Source organism: Ochotona curzoniae, unplaced genomic scaffold, assembly GCF_017591425.1.
Source record: "Ochotona curzoniae isolate NIBS_2020 unplaced genomic scaffold, NIBS_Ocur_1.0 contig_1, whole genome shotgun sequence".
NCBI classification, from domain to species: domain Eukaryota; kingdom Metazoa; phylum Chordata; class Mammalia; order Lagomorpha; family Ochotonidae; genus Ochotona; species Ochotona curzoniae.
In genome coordinates, this window is record NW_024464918.1 from 12,685,981 (window position 1) to 12,707,914 (window position 21,934).

Sequence of the window (21,934 nt, forward strand, 5' to 3'; positions counted from 1 at the left end):
AATTCACACATTACCCAGCTGTTGGAGCCACTTTGCCCAGCTTGTCCGACCCCCAGGTCTGGACCACATGTTCACCAGCGGGAGCTATGACTCACCAATGGAGTTTCCCAAGTTCCTCTACTTAATCCACTCCCAGACCCAGTTGTCATACATGCCATTGGGTTTAGGCCAGGTTCCAGCGAAGTCTGGCATTCCATTTGGCCTTGTATGAGCTGGTGAATGTTGCAGCCTGGCCAATCCCACACCCTATTCAGGATGCACATTTGGGTGCTGCTGCCCTGCCCAGTCCAGACTATTGGGAGTTCCTTTACCTATGAGTGATGGCAGGCTCCTTGGTCACACCTAGCTTAGTCCATCACCACCCCAACTCTTGATCTAACCAGTGGGGCTAGAATTTCTACAGGGTTTGGCCCACACATCCCTCACAGAATCTACTCCTGGTTAGGGTTCTCAAGTGCTAGTTAATGTAATGGCCCTGCCTAATGTGACCCTTCTCCTGATCCGTCATCATGTCAGGTAACAGGATATGGTTCTGCTGGACAAGCCCCGAGCCATAGCTTTAGCATGGACTGGTATTTAAAGGTCAGCATTGTTCAGTGGTTACAAGTTTTTCAAAGGAAGAGATACTGTCATTGGGAATCTTTACGATTGCTTCACGTCCTAGAAGCACAGTGGGTTCAACCTGGAGCTACCTAAGCAGCGATTCAAAGAACCAAAACCCCAGGGCTCACTGGCTGCCCGGGGATAGTTTACCATATGCACATGGTGGCTGGCGTCTGGGATCCTGGCATGAGAAGCCCCGTCCTGAGACCCACCAGCAGCGGATTTATTTATTTTCATTACAAAGCCAGATATACAGAAAGGAGAGGAGAGACAGAGAGGAAGATCTTCCGTCCGATGATTCACTCCCCAAGTGACCGCAACGGCCAGTGCTGTGCCGATCCAGAGCCAGGAGCCAGGGGCTTCCTCTGGGTCTCCCACGCAGGTGCAGGGTCCCCAAGCATTGGGCCATCCTCAACTGCTTTCCCAGGCCACAAGCAGGGAGCTGGACAGAGAGTGGAGCTGCCAGGACCAGAACTGGCACCCACATGGGATCCCGGTGTGTTCAAGGTGAGGACCCTAGCCGCCAGGCCATGCTGCCAGGCCCACCCATATGGGATATTAAAACTACATCACAGCGCCAAGATGGGCTTCCTATTTCGGCTCTGGGAAAACTTTAACCAAGTGTCCTTTTGTGTTCTAGACACAGCCAAGCTTTCCTTGTTCGTCTTTAACCAGAGCGCTATCAACACAAAGTGGCCTCCCCGCCTGGAGCAGAAATGCTGCCTCACAAACCTAAGGCCTAGCAGGCTGAGCTGTGTGCCCTCTGTAGAGGCAATCCGTGTAACAGGCTTCACTCAAGCAAGACTTCACTGCTTTTTGCCTGGGAGTTCAGTGTTAATGAGTTAACAAGACAGTGCAGTAAATACACTGTATCCAAGTATTGTGACCAGAGGCTCCCAGGAACTTCCCACTGCATCCTCCCCATGGGATTGGGGCAGTGTTTCCATGGCTACTAGGTAGTACCATGTACCAGGAAGAGCAGGAATGTGTTGTACTGCAAATAGTTACTGTGAGCCCTCATATATGTGGAACTTTATTCACAGGATCCACAGTAGGGATGTGCTTCCCTGTCAGCCTCTGCTCTGTTTTGAAAAATGTATTTGCTTTTTAACTTTTTAATCTAAGGTTTATTTTTTTTTATTGGAAATGCAGATATACAGAGAGGAGGAGAGACAGAGAGGAAGGTCTTCCGTCCGATGGCTGAGTCAATCCGAAACCAGGAACCTCTTCCAGGACTCCCACATGGGTGCAGGGTCCCAAAGCTTTGAGCTGTCCTCGGCTGCTTTCCCAGGCTACCGCTCTGAGCCCAAAATGTATTTGCTTTTGTTTCTTTCAAAGACAGCGTGACAGAGACATAAATAACAAAACAGAGTTTAGGTGGCCAGTGTTGTGGTATAATGGGCTAAGCCACCACCTGTGATGTCTGCATTCTGCGTCAGCACTGGTTCAGATTTCATTGATCCACTTTTGATCCAGCACCCAGCAAATGTGTCTGAGAGGACACAGGAAGGTGGCTTGAATGCTTGGGTTCCTGCTGTCCACATGAGAGACCAGGATAGTGTTCCTGGCTCTTGGCTTCCTTGCAGCCATCTGGGGAGTGAATTGTCTGATGAAAGATCTTGTTCTCTCTTTTCTCCCTCCCTCCCCTTTCTTCTCCCTCTCTCTCTGCCTTTTGAATAAATGAAACTTTTTTAAAAATTCAAGTGATCTTTTCTGCTCGCCCCTCACTCGTGTGTGCTGTTGGCTTTCCCTGTGTGCCTTTGGTGAATGCATTTGCATTCCACACCTGTACTTTGCCTTCAGACAAGGAGTATTTCTTAGACCAATTGCCTGTAGGGCTCCTTAAGCCGGAACTCAATCGCTCTGAGTCTTAGGGCACATACCGAGAAAAGCCATGGCCCGCCAGCTGCCACTCAAAAGTCCCAGGGGATTCTATGAGGGGCTTGTCTTTCCCCTGGTCCTTCACCCTGGACAGTCCCCTACTGCTCAGCAGCCCTGCTCTCCTGTCTGCGCAGCTTCCACGCTGAGAAGCGCTGCTTGGATGGCAAAGCGGGGGTGGGATGGCTTCACCCCGCTGGCGATCCTGTGGAAGGTCTTGCACACTTGAAAGCAGCCTTAATCCCCTCTGGTCGCCCGGGAGGAACTCCTGCACTTCTTCCTGCCCTGCTTCCTGCCCTGACGGCTAAACCCATCGGCTGCCCCCAAAACTGAGGGACCTCCAGAGCTTTGATTGTGGGCCCAGGGGATCTTTTCCAGGGGTGTAGTTTAGACAGAGCATGAGATTTATAATCGAATTAAGCTCAGACCTGCAAGGAAGCATCCTCGAGGCGGGAGGTTATTTAACAGGTCCCTGGGTTTTAGGCTAGAGTGGCCGGAAGGAACACCCCCTTTCCTCCTAGCCATAAGACCTTTTGAAGCCTTCCAGGAATCGGACAAGTCTTGGGTTTTAATGCTTGTACTGCATGTGACGGTTGTTTGGGGTTTACCCCTCCCCCAATAAACTGAGCAGTGGCATGGGGCAAGAGGGGGTGCATAGGAAATTGCCAAACAGCGTGAGACAGCATGGAAAGGGTGGTCCTGTGAGATCCCTGCTGAGCAGATCCAGGCCCAGGCTGTGAATGTCACAGCACCGGCAGCCAGAGACATGGTGATTTTCCATTTCCTCTTCCCGACCCTGCACACTGGCAGGCCTAGAGCTATTTCAGGGGAGTGATTTTGTGTGCATTGCCTGTGAGACAGCTGGCAGGACCGGAAACTCTTAAATTGTATGATTTGCCATAGTGAGTCTAGCGCCCAAAGCTGTTTGTGGTGTGAGGTTCTGTGCTGTGAATGGATTTTTCTGGACACTGGGGGTAGGGAGAAGCAAGGGCTGAGTCTCAAGCTGTGTGAATGGATTGGACTGACCCCACATTGTAAATCACCCAGAAAACCTCTACCAGGTTTGAGACAGAGGCACTGTCTGCAGTCCCTGTCGCTGGAGCTGATACACTGCACCCTGATCTGCTTGCACCATGCCCTGGACCTCTGGGGGGGCCCTCCTCACTCTGCTTTATGACCGAAGGCGTCTCCTTAGGTAGCAGCCCTCAAACCTAAGATACCAACTGGGCTCTGGGTATAAGCCAGCCTCCCTTCTAAGAAAATGCAAGTCCTTGCTATTAGGAGCATGGCCTGGTTGACAAAACAGGCAGGAAACGTGCCAGGGCACTGCCATCAGCACTGTTCCACTGTGCTCCCTCTGCCAGGCTCTGCTGGCAGGAGCAAGGCCTTTGTGTTCGCTGTCTTTGTACTTGGGTAAGCTGTCAGCCTTGTCTGTCATGTTTGTCCCGTAGCCCTTCATGCACCTCGCCAATGAGCAGGATTTCATTACCCCTGCTCCCCTCCCTGTTAAGTGCTGAGCTCTGGGAGTGGGCTCCGAAGTCCTCCTCAGACTCCTCCCAGTTCATGTGGTAGAGATGCCCCTCGGCATGGGGCAATGCCCTTGTTGCAGCAGCAGCCCCCATCACCCTGGCACCACCCATTGTCTGGTTATGGTGAACATTTCAGTTCATTCATTTTTTTTTAAAGATTTATTTTATTTTTATTGGAAAGGCGGATATACAGAGAGGAGAGACAGAGAGGAAGATCTTCCGTCCGATGATTCATTCCCCAAGTGAGCGCAACGGCAGATGCTATGCCAATCCGGACCCAGGAGCCTCTTCTGGGTCTCCCGTGCGGGTGCATGGTCCCAAAGCTTTGGGTCGTCCTCGACTGCTTTCCCAGGCCACAAACGGGGAGCTGGAAGGGAAGAGGGTCTGCCGGGATAGAACCAGCGCCCATATGGGATCCTGGGCGTGCAAGGCGAGGACCTTAACCACTGCGCCACCGCGCCAGGCCCTCAGTTCATTCTGAAACCAGCTTTGGCTTCCTAGGAGATGTGCCAACCTGTTCCCTGCCAGGGTAAGGAGAGCAGAGATGATTTTTCGTGTCTGTTGTGCTTGCCTGGATTTTCAACTTTGCCTCGCTCCATCTCCTGAGTCCTAGTTTTAATTGCAAGCATTTTGGTGTCTAGACAGGAAAGGTCTCTTTTGTCACTCACATGCTGAGGTTTCTGGGAAAATCTGACACCTCCTGACTTGGGAGCATGTGTAAAAGCAGGTTCGTGCTGAGATAATCAAGGACTGGAGCAGATGCACATTCTGGAACCTTCTCTGGAGGTTATGCTGACAGTGCTGGCTTCCATGTGCCTGTCATCAAGGCCTTACCTTCTGAGGAGCATGTTTTTCTTCAAAGGTGGAGTGATGTTTGTTCTTTGTAGGAAATTAGGAGATAGAAGAACAATGCAAAGAATTTTTAAAAACTTTGTAATTTTGCTACACTTTTTCTGTAATCAGAATGGGGGAGGTATCATTGCTGCTAACAGTGATAGCATAGAATAGTTCATGTTTTCATTTTATTTGGAAGGCAGAGACCAATCTATTACACGATGGTACATTCTCAAATGCCAGAGGTGAGTAAGGGAGAAAAAAATTCCACCAAATGCTAATAAAAGCCAGGATTGAGCCATGCTGGAGCAAAAGTCTCAATTTGGTCTGGGCCTTTCAAGTAGGGGGCAGGAGACAAGAACTTGATCTATGACCTGCTGCCTCCCAGGGTGCACATTAGTAAGCAGCTTGAATCAGAAATGGAGCTGCAACTCAGATCCAGGCGCTTCCATATGGAATGAGGCTTTCTCAAGCAGCTTTTAAGCCCACTACACCAATATTATCTATTTGCTAGGCAGTGTTAGACAATCCTTAAAGCTATCCTCTGCAGGCGGTGCTGGGTTTAACTGAGGAGGAAGGAAGGGGCCAGTTAGCTGACTTACCTAAAAGCACACAGCAAGAAAAGGGTTGGTAATCCGGGTATGGATTCAGGAGCCAATGGAGATTGGTGGTTGGGTCACTTCCCTTCCTTGACCTTCCCAGAAAGACTTGGGGTGGACCAGCCCATGGAGGACTGGAGGCAAGGGGACTTCTGGGTTCTCTGTGGACTGGTAGAGCCGTGCTGTCATGGACCAACAGGACCAGGCCCCCTATACAGACGAGTGTCGTCACACATCACCTTTGGAGTGTGCCTAGGATTTCCTCTCCGCTCCCACTCCTCCAGCCCTGCCACCAGAAGGGCTGCTCATCCTGTTTGTCCTCAAGTGGGCCGACTTGGCCCACTGGGAGCATCCCGGACCTTCGTGACAGCCCATCCCCACCCCCATGCCATCTGCATGTGTGCCCCAGGCCCTGTTCTCCGACCCTCAGTTGCATTGTTTGGGTCAGTGGAAAGGCAGAGCACGGAGGAGCCAGGAGAGCTGCAGAGGCACCGGGTGTGGTCCTTGCACCAGTTTCCCCTCCTGAGACAGGGAAGTCCTGGCCGCAGGAGAGGAAGCCGGCGATGACCCAGCTGGCTGCCTGCCACTGCTGGCCTGGGAGGCGTTTTCACAATTTCCTCCTGAAGAAAACAGCCACCCACAGCTTCACCTCTAGTCTGCATCCAGAATTGGACTCGGGAACTGCTTCCGGCAGTCTGAAACGTGTTTTGCCTTCTGTCGGCTCCATCCACTCATTGAGTATTTTTACCTTTGCGTGCTCAGAGCTAGGGACTGGAGACGCAGCCTTGCTTTTACCAGAGGGAGGAGGGAGGAAGGAGGGATGGAAACCTTGCTCTTGGGCTCCTAGGGGAGGATGGGAACCTGGCCAGCCCAGCCTGGGTTCCTGGGCTTGCCCAGCGGGGCCCTGGAGCCTGGGCATCTGGTGTTGGAGGCTTGTTTCACCAGGAAGCTTCCTTCCCTCTGGGTGCCTCTGCAGCAGGCTATGGGAACAGAGTGGATGTTGCCCCCTCCCAAGTTCCTGTGGTTTTCCCACCCTCTTGCCTTGCTCTCTCAGTATGTCAGATCGCTTCTTGACACCCAGCTGTCACTGTACCTATGGCTGTGATTGCAGTGTTGGGCCAGGATGAAGCTTGGCTTTGTAAGGGGTGCTGTTGTAAACACACTCATAATTCCGTCTGCTTTTTTGAGTTCCCTGTCAAACATGAGGAAGTGCGAGCCCAGGGAAGCTGAGACCTGCCTCAAGCCACCCAGCCGCTCATGAGCTGAGCCTCCTCAGAGCATGGGCTCGATCCCGTGGCCCCGTTGCACGGTTCACACAGCCTTCCCCCAGGCTGCTGTCCCAGCTGTGGCTTCCTTGCTCTGCCATCGGAGAGCTCAGGCCTGTCCCTGGAGAAGACGAGTGTCTCCCAGGCGTGTGCCTTGCCCAGGGAAAAGCAGGAGATCCTGCTCATGCCTCTAAGAACTACAGAGTGCCACTGGAGGGGCACCTGTAGGACAAAACGTATCCTATCAAAGATTCACTTCTTGGACTAAAATTCCGTTGCTGGAAGAACTGAGTCCCATTGAGGACACAGATCTTGAGTGGAAAAGCACAGGACTTGGACTACTGCATAGCATAAGCGGAGGGGGAGTTGAAGACCAGAATGTGTGTGGAGAATAGGCTGGGGGGTTAGGTGGGAGGGGTCGTGGTCATTTGCCTGCCCCAATTTCCCGGTGCAAATCCCTGTGCCCACTGTGGAGACTGGGAGTGCAGCGGCCCTTGGGGCTGTGTGAGGCTATGAAGAAAGTGCTGGACTTTGGAACACTTTGCTGATTTATTTAAAGGAAAAGGAAAAAAAGAAAAAGAAAACTGAACCAGCCATTTATTGAGTATTAACTTTAGGGGCCAGATGCTGTGCCAAGTGAATGCTGTTTTTAGTGTCCTATGAGACAGTTGGGGACCTCTCACTCCCAGCCAGCCAGGCCTCGAAGTTTGTCCCTTCCTTGCTGGGTGACTGGAGCCACTCGCTCTGCTTTTCTGAGCTGCCGTTTCCATGTGGGGAAACACAGTCAGCTTCCATGGACTGAGTAGGCAGGATTAACTGAAAGCACCTGCTAAGGATGGAATGGCCCAGCAGTAAAGTCATGGGTGGACCTGTGCTGCCTCCTGACCTCTTGGAGCTCACACCAACTGTCCCTCTGCCAGCATACCCCACTCCTGCTGAGAGTCTGAAAATCACCATTGAAAGGTTAGAGGTCACACAGTCCTGGGATCAGGAAGGAGGTGAAGGGAGTCTTATATTTACCTCCACCCCTTTTCAGAACCTGAAAAAGAATGTCTCGGGCCCTGTGCCGTGGCCTAGCGGCTAAAGTCCTTGCCTTGAACGTGCTGGGATCCCATATGGGTGCCAGTTCTAATCCCGGCGACTCCACTTCCATCCAGCTCCCTGCTTGTGGCCTGGGAAAGCAGTAGAGAATGGCCCAAAGCTTTGGGACCCTGCACCCATGTGGGAGACCTGGAGGAGGTTCCTGGCTCCTGGGTGCGGATCGGCACAGCACTGGCCGTTGCGGTCACTTGGGGAGTGAATCTTCAGACGGAAGATCTTCCTCTCTGTCTCTCCTCCTATCTGTATTATCTGACTTTGTAATTAAAAAAAATTTTTTTAAAAAAAAGGAAGTTATAAAAAAAATAAAAGACTGTCTCATGGCATCAACTTCCACCATAGTCCTTTATCTGTGCTGAGCTGTAGGACTTGAGAAGAAATACAGAGAACCAGCTCTCGCACCAGTGTCCAGGAACCAGTACAGCAGCAGTACCAGGGGCCCTGAGGGAAGTGACATGAATTGGGCTCAGTGGTTAAGACGCCTCTTGGGACACCTGTGTCCCATATCAGAGTGCTGGGTCAGGTCCCACCTCTGCTAGATGCACACTCTTGAACCAGGAGGGTGCCTGCCACCCATGTGAGAGACCTAGGTTGAGTTCTGGGCTGCTGGCTTCAGCCTGGCTCTTGTGTGCCTATGGGGAATGACCCAGCAGATAGATACTCCGTATTTAAAGGCAGCTGAGTAAGTAATGTTTAAGGAAAGCAGGCTCCTGGACCAGCCATCCTTCCCCCTCCCCAGCATGGGGAGCCATCTTTTTCCTGCTGGATCCCTGCCACCTGTACTGCCTGGTGTCTTCCACATTCATTGGCGGGTGCCAACCCCCTCCCTTGCCCACTTCCCCTCTGCCTCCATGTCCCCAGCAGCAACAGCTCACATGGGGCAGGCTGGGGCTTGCTGGGGGGATGCAAAGTAGCCATGGTGTCTCAGCTGGGCTTTGATGCTCTTCTTTTCAGGTGAAAGGGAAGAAGGGAGAATGGCCGTTCCCAGGAAAGGACACAAAGCATTGCATTGCCTTAAGGGAGAGAAACAGTTATTGCTTTAAAGCCTGGTTCCCCTTAGCCAGGAAACTTTGGCCTCACCTCCAAGCACAGGTCAGTCTTGAATGGGCAGCAGGTGGCCCTGAATAAATCGGTACATGGGTCTTGTACATGGGCCTTGAGCCAAGCGTGAGAGTTGCTGGGGAGATCACCGGGCACAATGCAGGCAGCAACTTGTCTGGTGAGAGACCAGTCCAGGCCCAGGGGACAAGAACAGGGCACCTGAATTTTTTAGGCTCTTGTGTTGTTCTATCATGGTTACCTTTCTGTTTAACAACTTTTTTTATTATTATTATTAATTAAACAAATTTATCTAAAAGGCAGAGAAACCAAAAAAAAAAAAAGAGAGAGAGAGAGAGAACTCCAAATACTTGCAGCAACCAAGGCTCGGCTAGGCCAGGCCAAGGCCAAGAGCATCCTGGTCTCGCACGTGACGGTCAAGGACCAGCCCCACTCTGAGTCAGGGGAATTGGGGAGGAAATATGTGTCGGCATATTCCAGGCAGCACCAGGAAACTCATAAAATCTTTTTGGCTGTGAATTTGTGTTGTGCTGGGGAGTAGTGGCTGGGTTGAGCTGGGCCAGGCCAGCAGCAGGAACCAGGGCTTCAATGTCTGCTTCAGGGCATCCCAGCTTAGCTCTGTCACCAGCTGCTTATTCCACATGTCTCGGAACCCTGAAGCAGCCCCATCATCCTCCCCCCGCCCACAGCGATAGCCCCAAATGTGTCCATGAAGACCCGGAGGATGGGCAGCACAGAGCATGGTCCAGTTCCATATGCTGGGCACTTATAAAGCACTTGCCTCTTTTTTTTTTTTCCATTTAATTCTTCAAGATTTATTCATTTGAAAGGCAGAGGGACAAAGGAAGATCTTCCATTTGCCTGTTCACTCAGCAATGTCCAGGACTGGGCCAGACCAAAACCAGGAGCATGAAACTCTGTCAGTTGTCTCACATGGGTGCAGGGGCCCAAGCACTTGGACCATCTTCCTCTGCCTTCCCAGATGTATCAGCAGGAAGCTGGATTAGAAGTGAAACTGCCACTCAGATGGGATGCTGGCATCCCAGGCAATGGTTTAACATGCCTTACCACAACAGCAGCCCCAGTACCTTCCATTCCGCATGACCCTTAAACAATAAACCACCTGCGGCTGTTAGTGCTGTTTGGTTCACCCACAAACTCATTGAAGGTGTAGACCCAGCTCTGCCTGATGTGGCCTGTGGTGTGGTAGGGCCCTGGAAGACTGCCTGGGCGCTGAGGGTGTGGGTGAGGCCAGATCCTCCAAGGCAGAGGAACCCCAGAGCAGGACGGGAGGCGGAGACTCACCCGGCCGGGGCCATCTGCTGCTGGAATAGATTGCCTGTTGTCTGCAAAGGCAAAGGGTAAGGTCTTGGTGCTGCCCCCCCCCCCCCGAGACCAGCCCTGGGCTGGACCACCTGCTGCTGGGGGTAAGGCCTTAGTGCTGCCCCCTGAGACCAGCCCCGGGCTGGACCACCTGCTGCTACAAACAGCAGCTCCTGTCTGGGGAGCACTGCACCCGGGGCTGATCTCAGGTGATCTGAGAAACCTGGACCATTGGACCATCTGCCACAAAGCAAGTGTTGGCCCTCCTTTATACATTGCACTGAGAACACCCAGTTGTTGGAAAACCACTAAGGAATATGGGAGGATCAGAGATAAGTCTGAGTGGCCTAAACTTGTGCCGTGCGGAGAGGGGCGTTCGTTCTTGGACACCCGCTCTGAATATTGCCAAGGTCCCTTGGTGCCAAGCACCGTGAAGTAGTTAGAGCATGAGAGGTGCCTTGGTGAGTCAGTGACCTCTGAACGGAACTCCACAGAACACAAGATAAGGTGGGTACAGGGTAGGGTCAGTTCCCGGTGGCCCCATCTGGTGCCTGGGAAGGGACTGGTGACTGGGTGGCTATAGAGCCCCTCTGGGTCCAGTAAGCCAGGCCCCACCCTCAAATTTCCATTCACACAGGACAAATATCTTCCACACTGGACAGCTTTAACCTTGCACACACCTGCCCCCTTGCTCAAATGTGCGAGACAGGAGGAGGCTGTGCTTTGGAGGCCATGGCATTCCAGGTGGATTGGGCTCCAGAAGATGACAGTTGTGGGTTGCTGTGTGCTGCCTAGGCTGTGGTTGGCAGCGGCCCCAACCCTACACTGTATTGTGCATTTCCACCCACACAGGCCAGAGCTGCGTCTGTGCTGCCTTTCCCCACTGGGTGGGCTGCAGATACCCTGGCCTGCCCAGCATGGCTCTTGCCTCGGACAGTGGCATCCCCGAGGTCTTACTCAAGTGGGGTGCGTCTGCAGTAGAGCAGCTTTTAGTGGGGACTTGTTTATCAAATCTCCCACAAGCTTGAGAGGCTGGTGAGAACTGGGTCAGAGGCACTTGGCAGGTGTGAGCAGATGTGTGAGCCGTGTTTGTTGTTTTCCTTATCAGCACCGATGGTACTTGGAGAGCAGCCAGGCTGCTACTACCATGCTGCCGCTCACTCCATGTGGCTCTGCACCTGTGAGGCTGGGCCTGGAGGTCACGGGTGACCACTCTGAGTCCTGGCCCTCAAGGGGCTCACCACATGATGGCAGGGAGCGGGGTGGCGGTCATAGAGTTGTCAGATGATCAGCGCAGGTTTCCATGAGGCAGTGACTTGGAAAGTGAAATGCGTGGTCAGGGTTAACTGTGAGAATACACGGTGGGGAGTGTGTTCCAGGCGGGGAGTGTTACAGAGATGAGGCTGATGGACAAGGGAAACACAATAGGTTGACGGAACTGCTGGTCCTGGAGTCCATGGCAGAGGAGGGCGGCTAGTTTTCCCCTTGTGTGGCTCTCTGAGGCTGGGACACCCCTCAGTGCAGCACTCACGTCTCTCTGCAGCCCCTGAGCCTGGAGGAGCTGCCCCTGTGCCCCAGGAGCAATCCCCAGCTGGTGACAACAGGGGTGGGTATGGCAACATCTCTTGTCTCTTGTCCTCTTTACTGAGTGGGCACGCAGTGCTGAGGACAAGGGGGAGCCATTGAAGAGTTTTTCCACATTGGGAGGATCAGGGTCCAATTTGCAAGGTCATGGGTTATGGCCTGCTGGTTACATTGGTGGGGGCCTGTCAAAGGCGGGGCCCCTTCCTCCTAGCCACTGGCTGCGGGTGCCGACTTCTTTGTTCCAGGAGCACGTTCTCATTGAACGTAACAAGGGCCTTGTGATGGGTGGGGGTTGCTTGATGGGTAAGGAAGCAGAGGCACAGAGAGGTTGAGACATCTGGCCAGGGTCACAGAGCTGGAAGAGATTGCTCTAGGTTCTGATCCAGGTTTGGCAGATATGTGCTTTTCTCCATAAGCAGTGCTGTCTCTGCCTTCTTCTGTCTTCTCTGCCAGCACCGTCTAGGAGGTGGCCTTTAGCTTCCTGGGTACAGGGAAGTAACCTTTGCTTGGTCCCCCCCACCAGGTAAGTTTGAGGACAGGGAAGACCGTGTGCCCAAGCTGGAGCAGATCAACAGCGCGAGGATCCTGAACAGCCACAGCCTCGGCTTCACCAAGAAGGAGCTGCTGAACACAGAGCTGCTGCTCCTGGAGGCCTTCGGCTGGAACCTCTGCCTGCCCACGCCCGCCCACTTCCTGGACTACTACCTCTCGGCCTCCATCAGCCAGAAGGACAACCACTGCCACATCTGGCCTGCCACTTGCTCCCACAAGACCAAAGAATGCCTCAGGGAGTTTGCCCATTACTTCCTGGAGGTAACCCTGCAAGGTGAGAACAGGAATCTGCTAGGTCCCAGGGCAGTTGGGATCAGGTGTTCTAACAGCTGTGTCCCTCCAGAGGGGGCGTCTGAACTTTTGTATTTTTGTTTATTGTCTGAGGGACAGATGAAAGATCTGTATCCACTGGTTCGTTCCCTAAGTGAGCAAAATAGCCAGGTCTAGGCCAGGCCGAAAACCGGGGAATTCAAGCCCAGTCTCCCTGCTGGTGGCAGGGACCCAGATGAAGGATTCGAACCATCATTCCCTGCTGCCTCCCAGGGTACGCGTCGTGGGAAGCTGGATTCCAAAGCAGAGCTGGGACTGCAACCCAGGCCCTGTGCTGTGGGAGGCAGCATCTTAACTGCTGCACTCAGTGCTCATCCTGGAGGGCATGTCGCTGCTGCCTGGGGCCCAGGCACCCCTGTCATTCCCACCTCATTGGGGGTGAGGAATGAGCAGATTTGCCCCAAGTGTGTGAGCAATGACACATCAAAGAAATAGCAGTTTAGGCGCAGGCGGTGAGGACCTTGTTGACTTACACGTCACCTCGTGCTTTTTCCTAGGGAAACCAGGAGTATTGCAAATGACTGTACTCACACAGATTTGCACGTAGATCTTTCCTGAACAGCTGGAATCCACGGGTGGGGTGGGGTGGTGTGAGAGTGTGTGTTTACATCTACTTTAGCAAGCAGTTATCCCGTCTGGGGGCTCTGACTAGGTATTAGTAGGAGGAACAGAAAAAGAACTGAAACACTTGTCCCACCCGCCTTCGTCCGTTCCTCTACCCTACCCACCCTAATTGGAGGCCCTCATGGGCATGCATCCCTCTCAACTATGTAAACGATAGTAAAAATAAAATTTAAAAAAAAATGAAGTCTAGGTGTTGGGCCTGGTGCCATGGCTCAGTGGCTAAATCTTTTCCTTGTACTTGCCGAGATCCCATATGGGCACTGTCTTGGCTGTTCCAGTGCCCATCCAGCTCCCTGCGTATGGCCTGGAAAACCAGCAGAGGATTGCCCAAAGCCTTGGAACCCTGTACCTGCATGGGAGATCCAGAGAAAGCTCTTGGAGCAGCCAGGATACGAACCGGCACCCACATGGGATCCTGGTGTCTGGCAAGGCAAGGACTTTAGCCACTTGGCTTTCACACTGGGCCCAATCAGCAAGTGAAGACCAGAGTTGTGGTACAATGGGTAAAGCTATGGCTTGCAATACCGGCATATCAGAGTACTAATTCAAGTCCAGCTGCTCTGCTTCTGATCCATCTGCCCACTAATGTGCTTGGACAAGCAGTGAAAGATAAACCCATGTGGGCTCCTACCACTCATGGGAGGCCTTGGGGAACTTCCTGGCTCCTAACTTCTGGCTTTAGCCTGGCCCAGGCCTAACCACTGTGGCTATTTGGGGAGTGAACCAACAGGTAGAGGAACTTTTTCTCTCTTTCTCTATCACCCTCTGGCCTTCAAATTAATAGACAAATCCCTGCTAGTAAAGTGCTGTAAGTCAAGTGTCACTCCGAGAGCTGCAGGAAGTTCACCTGTTGGCCTTTGTGCATACGTGGTAGCAGCTCTGCTGTGTTGCCAGCTGTCTTTGTAGGACAGGGAGAGAACCTAGCAAGCCTAAGTGAAGGATCAGTGTTGTGAATTCTCAACTCGTGGAGTCATTCATTGGTTCGTTCAACAGATTTCCACTGAGCGCCTCCTCTGGGCCAGATACCATTCCTAATAATCAGTGGCTGTCATCACACTCCCAAAGGGAGCCCGTGAAGTGGCATGTCAGTCGCCCACAGCAGCTGGCAGAGCCACCCCGTGCTGTGTGGTTCTGTTGGTGGCCTTTCAGCGGGCCCCTCACTGCCCCCTGAGAGCCAAGGAATGTATATTGAAAACCTCAGCTCCAGGCTCAACATCAGAAATCTAGATTGCAAGGCAACGTGTTTGAGAAGAAGTGGCTTCTAATCTCTCCTTCCATCAACGGGGCACAGTGAACAGCCCGTGAAACAGTTCATGCGTCCACTCACTGTTGCAGCAGGCGTGGCACTCCCCAAGGAGTAGGGGCGCGGTGTGCAGGGGAAGAGGACATGGCAGAGGGGTCTTCTGATGCCTACGCCCTGTGGGATTCTCTTGCAGATCACGTATTCTACAAATTCCAGCCTTCCGTGGTGGCTGCAGCCTGCGTGGGGGCCTCGAGGATCTGCCTGCAGCTTTCCCCGTACTGGACCAGAGACCTGCAGAGGATCTCAAGCTACTCCCTGGAGCACCTTGGCACATGCATCGAACTCCTGCTGGTGTATGTTCCTCTCTCCCGATCCTCCGCATTGCCCAATACTGAGGCTCCCCAGGAGTCATGGGTGATTGCCTAATGCTGAGGCTGGTGGTGGCTCCCCCAGCCAGCTTATTTCCTGGGAAGTGGGCCCTGGTGGCTCCTGAGAGAAGTGCAGTTTGGAGAGTTGGCCTATTCGGTGGTGGCTTTGGGGTTGCAGAGTTGAATGAGTGCCCTGCCTTGTAAGCATCTAGGCTCTTGGAGCTAAGCCCCCGCCATAATCACAAGGATCATCGCACCCCCACTGTGAGCTCTTGTGATAAGTACCTTGTCCCGTCCTGGCTGCACAGCCAGCCTCTTAGCTAAGCCTGAGCAGCTTCATCTAAGAGGCTGTTTGTGAGGAGCCTTGGGACTCGGAGAGGAAGTGCTGTATGGATCAGAGCAGCTTCAAGCTGCCACAGACCCAACCCGTCTGGAATGAAGAGTTCCTGGTGGCCGCAGGGAGGAGGGCAGCTAGGGGAACGTGGCTCATGTGGTTGCACCCCGTCCACGGCTCTTCAGGGCCACAGGGAGCAGCACAGCATGCCCTGGCATCTAGCCTGCCTTTCCCGGGCACTGGGTGAAAGCAAAAGTGCATACGAGCCTGAGCAGCCACCAGCTCCCGGATGTGGGAAGCTCTGCCATGGCTGCCTTGGTCTGTTTCTTTTGCGATGTCTGTCTGGCTCCCTAGGCCCTTTAGAAGATGTCTTCTGAAGCCAGAGGACATCTTCCAGGGTGAGTGTTGATGGGGACCCCGAGGTGCTTGGCTGTGGCCTCATGGCTGTCACTTAGGGACCCTTCTCGGGTCTCTCACAGCCTCCCTTTCTCCTGGCTTAAAAAAGCCTTGAGTTTTGTTTTCCAAAAAAGTTGTATAGAAAACTTTCTGACACAGCAGCAAATCCCATTGCAGACCCATGTTCTGCTGGGATCCCTGCGACCCCCCAACTGATAGAACTTGCTTAGTGTCCCCTAGCTAAGGACTCACCTAGTTGGCACGCACTGGCCAGGAAGCGCCTGGAAAGTCATGGTGAATGCTCTGTGCTTATGCACCATGTCAGGTTCTAGGATCGGAGGGGCGAGCAAAAGTTGATGGGATCCTCTCCTGCCAGAGAATGCATAGTGGTTACCTCTGGGCGTGGACGGCAGAGATGGGGCAGAAGCAGCAGCCCGGGCTTGAGGGTTCGGAAGAACTTCAAGGTCTACATGGGCTTCTGAATGGCTACAGCCGAGTTGCAGGCAGCAAACTAAGGCTGGCAGGGCCTGGCCTAACAGGGCACCTGGCATCTCACAGGTCCCACACAGTGTGACAGGTAGAAACGTGAGTATCTGGGGTCTGACCCCGCCCCCCCAAGCCTCACTTGCATCTTTTTCTTACAGTGCCTATGACAATGTCCTCAAGGATGCTGTGACAGTCAAGAGCCAGACCTTGGCAATGGTTCCTGGCACATCCTCTACCCCCGCCCAACTACTGTTCCAGCCTGCCGCCTACCCTGCCCTCAGCCAGCCCACAGCCACCCTTGCACAGTTCCAGGCCCCTGTGCCAGACATGAGCTTGGCCTGTCGGGACTCCCACCATCCGGGAAGCCTGCTCTCTGGGGGCAGCAGCTCTTCCCTGCATACCCCCTTCTCCGCCCTGCAGCCCCTGGAGGTTTGTCCTGTGCCCGTGCCCGCCTCCCTGAGCATGCAGATGGCCGTCGCTGCTGAACCCAGGCACTGCCTTGCCACCGCCTATGGAAGCAGCTACTTCAGCGGCAGCCACATGTTCCCCGCTGGCTGTTTTGACAGATAAGCCACCTTGAGGCTACATGGGAGACCCTTGTGGAGGGAGCAGTCGGAGGTGGAGAGCTCGGCCAAGCAAGGCAACCCAGGAGGCCATCCCCAAAGACCCTCATGAGCCTCTGAACATGGGCTCCATGCCCTTTCTCATTAAAGCGACCTGGGTGAAGCATTCGATGACATACCTCACCCAAGAGCCTCCCTCTGAGAGACGCCTTCCACGTGTGGCTTCCACCGTGACTGGAGAAAGGCGTGAGCAGAGGTCAGCGCCTTGGGGACTGGCTGGCAGTCACTAGCGCGCAGGCGCGTCCTCTTCGTTGACAGCACCTGCACCCAGGGGTGTGGGCGGCTTGGTTTGTTTCCAGGGCCCCTGCAGGACACAGGCTTGGGTGCTTTTCTTTGCAGGGTTTCGTCCAGAGGGGCCTGTGCCTCTGTGGGAACCTGAGTCTGCCTGGCAAGGCCCAGTGGGCTATTCTTCCTGGCTTTGTTGTCGGACCTCAGAGCTTTCTGGGCCTTTAGAAGTTTGCCCGTGCTGCTACTGCGTCCCAAAGTGATCTAGCCTTCTGTCCATTGAGGTGTTTGTTTACATACTATGTCAGGGACTATGTGATACTTGAAATATTTCTTTAAAAAAAAAAAAAAAAAACTACTTCACTGCCACACAGCCTGTCCCATGTGATGGCTGTCCTGAGTTTTGGTTTTAACCGGGCTTGGGACAGGCCTGTCAACAACTTTGACAAAGGCGTGCAGTTGGGAGAATCGCTTTCTAGGGTCTCTGTTCCAGAAGATTCTGCATTGTAATTGCCGTGTTCACCTGTCCAACTTTGATCACCACTAGGTTGGGTTAGGGAGGGAGAAGGTTGCTGAAGGGAAAGGAAGGGTTTGAAGCAAGTAGCTCCTACCTCCCTGCTCCCCATGCTTACAGTGTGTGAGTGCAGATCCTGGCCCAGCCTGGAGTTTGGCCAGAAGTGAAAGGTAACAGTGTGGAATGTTTGTTTAGCCTGGCCAGGATTGTGGGGGACAGGGCTGGACATGGAAAGGTGACACCGCTGCTACTTGGTAAGCGATCAGTTGGATGGAAAGCCAGTGTTGGGGGTTCTGCCGTGAGAGGGGCCTCAGGAAGACTGCCGTAACCATGTGCAATATGTTTTTGTTCCGACTCGCGGCCGGCGCTCAGCACGTTCTTTGGGTTTCCTTATGAGGGGATAGATGCATCGCGTGCCTCTCAAAACTGGGAGGCACAAAGGACCACGGAAGCAGTTTTCGACAGGACACATTTTTGCTTTTTCTCTGGACTCCCTGCTGGGGGCCTGCAGCAAGGACCGGTGAGGTCAGGCAGCTGCATGCCACCGACTTGGATCCGAAGTTTGTGAAGCTTCGCGGAGCAGAGACGAGGACGTGCTGTGCCCACGGAGGGACAAGCGGCTGGGCAAGGAGCAGGCACTATTGCTTTGTCACACTAACATAGGAAACTGCACGCTCGTTTGTTGTTTTTGTTTGGTTCTTGGCCAACCTGCTTCTATTTATGTGTGACTGGTTTGGATTTCAAGTTATTATATTTTTTTTGAGGCTGGGGACTCGTGAGAGAAGGCCCCCCCCCCACCCCGAGCTTTACAGGCCAACTCTGTCCCCTGGGAAAAGGCAGCTGCAATAAACACACCACCTGCTCTTGGTCTCTCTGCTCTTTTCCTGGGCGACCCCCACCCTCCAGCCAGCTCCTCCTGCCTTCTCTGGCATTTTTTTCTGGGTAGGAGTGGGGGAGGGATCAGCCAGACTGATTACCCAAAGCTGGCTTTCCTGGGGAGATGCGCCAAGCAGAGGAGTGTGTCTGGCTGGACACCCGTCTACGCCTGTTCCTGCTGCTGGGAACACACAGCCTGGGCACACACCACTGCCAGCAACCCCAGTTCTGTGCCATGGTCAGGGGGGGTGCATCTGGCGATGCTCTCCTGGCTCACAGGGTCCCAAGGTGATGGCGGGGCATCCCGTGGCTGATTCAGCCTTCCTGGCCACCACAGCAGACCCTCTTGCCAGATAACCCATTCATTCTCTCGCCTGCTCTTGCTTGGGTGGATAGGCGAGTCTTGTGCACAGAGCCCTTGTGACCTCTGAAAGGCCACCTCATTCCTTCTTCACATCTCACAGTGGGCATTAAATTCCAACCTTGAGGGCCCAGTATGATAGTGTAACGGTTAAAGTTCTTGCCTTGAACATCCTGGGATCCATTGCAGCCACTTGGAGAGTGAACCATCGGATGGAAGATCTTCCTCTCTTTCCCTCCTCCTCTCTGTATATCTGACTTTCCAATAAAAATAAATATAAAATCTCTTTTAAAAATTCCAACCTTGAGTTTCCAAGGGGACAAAGTACATCTGACCCATAGCCACCTGTCAGCTCCAGCACCATAAAGGAGAAACCAGTAGGGGAGCAGAGAGGAGAAAAAGAAGCTTATTGTCAGGAATTGGCTCATGCGGTTGGGAGAAGTGGCAAGTTGCAAATCTTCCCAGCAGGCTGAAAATTAAGGTAAGAAGTTGATATTGTGGTTGAATCCAAAATGTATAAGGCAGGCTGAGAACTCTCAGGATTTCTGTGTTACAGTCTGAAAGCAAAATTCCTTCTCTGTAAAAATGCCATTTTCCCCCTCAGACCTTCAACAGATTCAATGGATACCACCATGTCATCTAGGGAAACCTTTCTTAAAATCAGCCAAATCTAGAATACCCTGCTGATGGGACAAAGAGCTAGGCAGCACTGTCACCACACTGACATGTCAAACAGTTGAAACTACGTACTAGCTGCTGGCAGGCAGCTGACCCAGTGTCTTACTTTTTTAAAGATTTATTTCTTATTTAAAAACTTTGTTTAAAAAAAAGGTTTTACAGAGAGCAGGGGAGACAGAAAGATCTTCTGTCTGCTTATTCACTCTCCAAGTAGCCGCAACAACCAGAGCTGAGCCAATCCCAAGCCAGAAGCTTCTTCCAGATCTCCCGGGGGTGCAGGGTCCCAAGGCTTTGAGCCATCCTCTGCTGCTTTCCCAGGCCACAAGTAGGGAGCTGGAAAGGAAGTGAGGCAGCCAGGATGTGAATTGGTGCCCATGTGAGATTCTGGCACATGTAAGGTTAGGATTTAGCCACTAGGCTGTATTATTGGGTCCTGAAAGGCTGATTTTATAGAGAGAAGGAAAGATAGAAATCTTCCATATGCTGGTTTACTCCACCAATGGTTGCATCTAAGCTGAGCAGAGCTAGTCACAAGTGGGTGCAGGGCCCACCATGGTAGCGTAGTGACTAAAGTCCTCGCCTTGTACGTGCCAGGATCCCATATGGGTGCCAGTTCTAATCCCGGCAATCCTACTTCCCATCCAGCTCCCTGCTTGTGGCCTGGGAAAGCAGTCGAGGACGCCCAAAGCCTTGGGACCCTGCACCACATCTGTGGGAGACCAGGAAGAGGCTCCTGGCTTTGGGTTGGCTCAGCCATTGTGGTTGCTTGGGGGGTGAATCAGACAGAAGATCTTCCTCTCTGTGTAACTGACTTTCCAATAAAAATAAACAAGGCTTTTGGAAAAAGTGGGTGCCATCCTGAGCCATCCTTCACTGGTTTGCCAGAGCATTAGCAGGGAGCTAGATTGGAAGTAGAGCAGCTAGAATTAGAACTACAGGACTGGCAGTACAGGCGGAGGATGAACCCGTTGAACCATTGAGAGCCTGTCAGCTTTAATTGATGCTGTGCTGAAGATCAATGCTGTGTTGCATTCTTATTTCGGGAATGGTGAGTTGTTCAAACTGTGTGGTAGAACTGATGGGATGTAGCATCAACCATCATAGAAAAGGCCAGATTTCTCCTCTATTCTGCAGGCACTCCCGTAAGGGCCTCTGTCCTGCCCTCGCACACTTAGGTCCCAGCAGAACCATTCCCAAGAGCTGGCATCAGCTTGGACCTGAGAGGTATTTGCTAAGCTCAGATACTTTCCAGTGGGGTGGACGAATGCAGCTAGAAGCCAGGGGCAGCACTCCCTATTTTCTGGGTACTGTGCCAGCTGCATCAGGAAGTGCTCAGTTTGGGGGTGTTCCTAGACAAAACAACCCCTGGGTTTGCCGAAAGTATCCACTTCACTTTAGACAAACCCATCTTTGGACTTAAATTTCCCTGTCTGTTGTCATGGAGGTGGCAGGGTTGCTGAGTAGTTCTGAGTTCTGCGCTCCTGGTTTCCTGTCTTCGACCATTTAAATCCACTTTGGTCTCCCCTACATGTGGGTATTCCATGTAAGCTTAGCTCCCGTGCTGGGAGCTGGCTAGGAAAGTGTCAGGCACAGAGGAGGACTTCCCAGAGCTGACATCTGAATTGCAAACATGAGACAGTTGCAGAAAACCTGGAGCCTGGAATCTGTCCGGCTTATCAACTTCCCGGGGAGCCAGAGGTGTGATTTTGGAAAATGCAAGGAAGGCTGAAATGTGCAGAGCCTGGTTCCAAAGCTCCTTTGCCTTGGAGAACCTGCTGCTCTCCAGGCTCTTGTTGCAAATGTTCTGATTAGGGTTCGAAGTAGGTGCAAGGTTCCAGGTCTGCAAGCTCAAAGTCCACCTTGGCTTGGGGAGATGTTTCCGGTTCAAGTGTCTGTAGGAACCAGTGATTATATCCGGCTGGGTGAAGGCATGGAGGCCACACTGAGTGAGGCCGGGGTCCTCTAGCAAATACGGCTTCCACTCAGCTCTGACCAGCTGCTCCCTCCCAGAGGCTCTGAGCTCTCAGAAACTTGGAAACTTGCCCTTCCTAGGAGATACGACTTCTAGGAATCAGGAAAATTAAATTGAAAATGTTTTAGCAATAGGAAGCCAATAAATATATAACTTCTAGTGTATAGACAAGAAATTTTGATGCAAAAAAAAAAAGTTGAAGTCCATGCCTATGGAGAACCTCAAGAAGTTTTGGCAAATGTTTTATGAATGCATTGCACCAATTTCTATCTAGGGGGTGTTTTAACTTTTCATTTTCCATGAGCTTTCTGGAGTCCCCTCACATTTCCACCTAGTGCCCTCTCCGTACCTGGGAGCAGAGCCGAGCCTGTGGCTTGTAACCTCTCTCTGGCCCAGCTCACACTCGGCACCAGGCTTGTGCCAGGCCAGCTCTGACTGCTCTTGGAGCTTCTTTAGGTGCTGCTTGTGCTGCTGGAGACCAGGCCAGCAAGGAGGCAGGCCCGTGGCTGTTTCCCAGCTATGCAGACATGGGCAGAACACCACCTGCTTGCACATCTCAGCTTTTTCGTCTGTTAAGCAG

The 21,934-nt window shown here is 52.8% G+C and overlaps 1 protein-coding gene across 1 annotated transcript in view; it reads left to right on the forward strand.

Moving 5' to 3' along the window:
• Window positions 1-18,686, forward strand: part of CCNJL (cyclin J like) — a 59,991-nt gene extending 41,305 nt beyond the window's left edge. The window contains exons 4-6 of the mRNA XM_040985879.1: window positions 12,296-12,598; window positions 14,715-14,874; window positions 16,264-18,686. Of these exons, the coding sequence (XP_040841813.1) occupies window positions 12,296-12,598; window positions 14,715-14,874; window positions 16,264-16,675 (875 nt within the window). The 3' untranslated portion in view covers window positions 16,676-18,686. The remainder of the gene's footprint in view (window positions 1-12,295; window positions 12,599-14,714; window positions 14,875-16,263) is intronic.
• The last annotated feature ends 3,248 nt before the right edge of the window (window positions 18,687-21,934 follow it).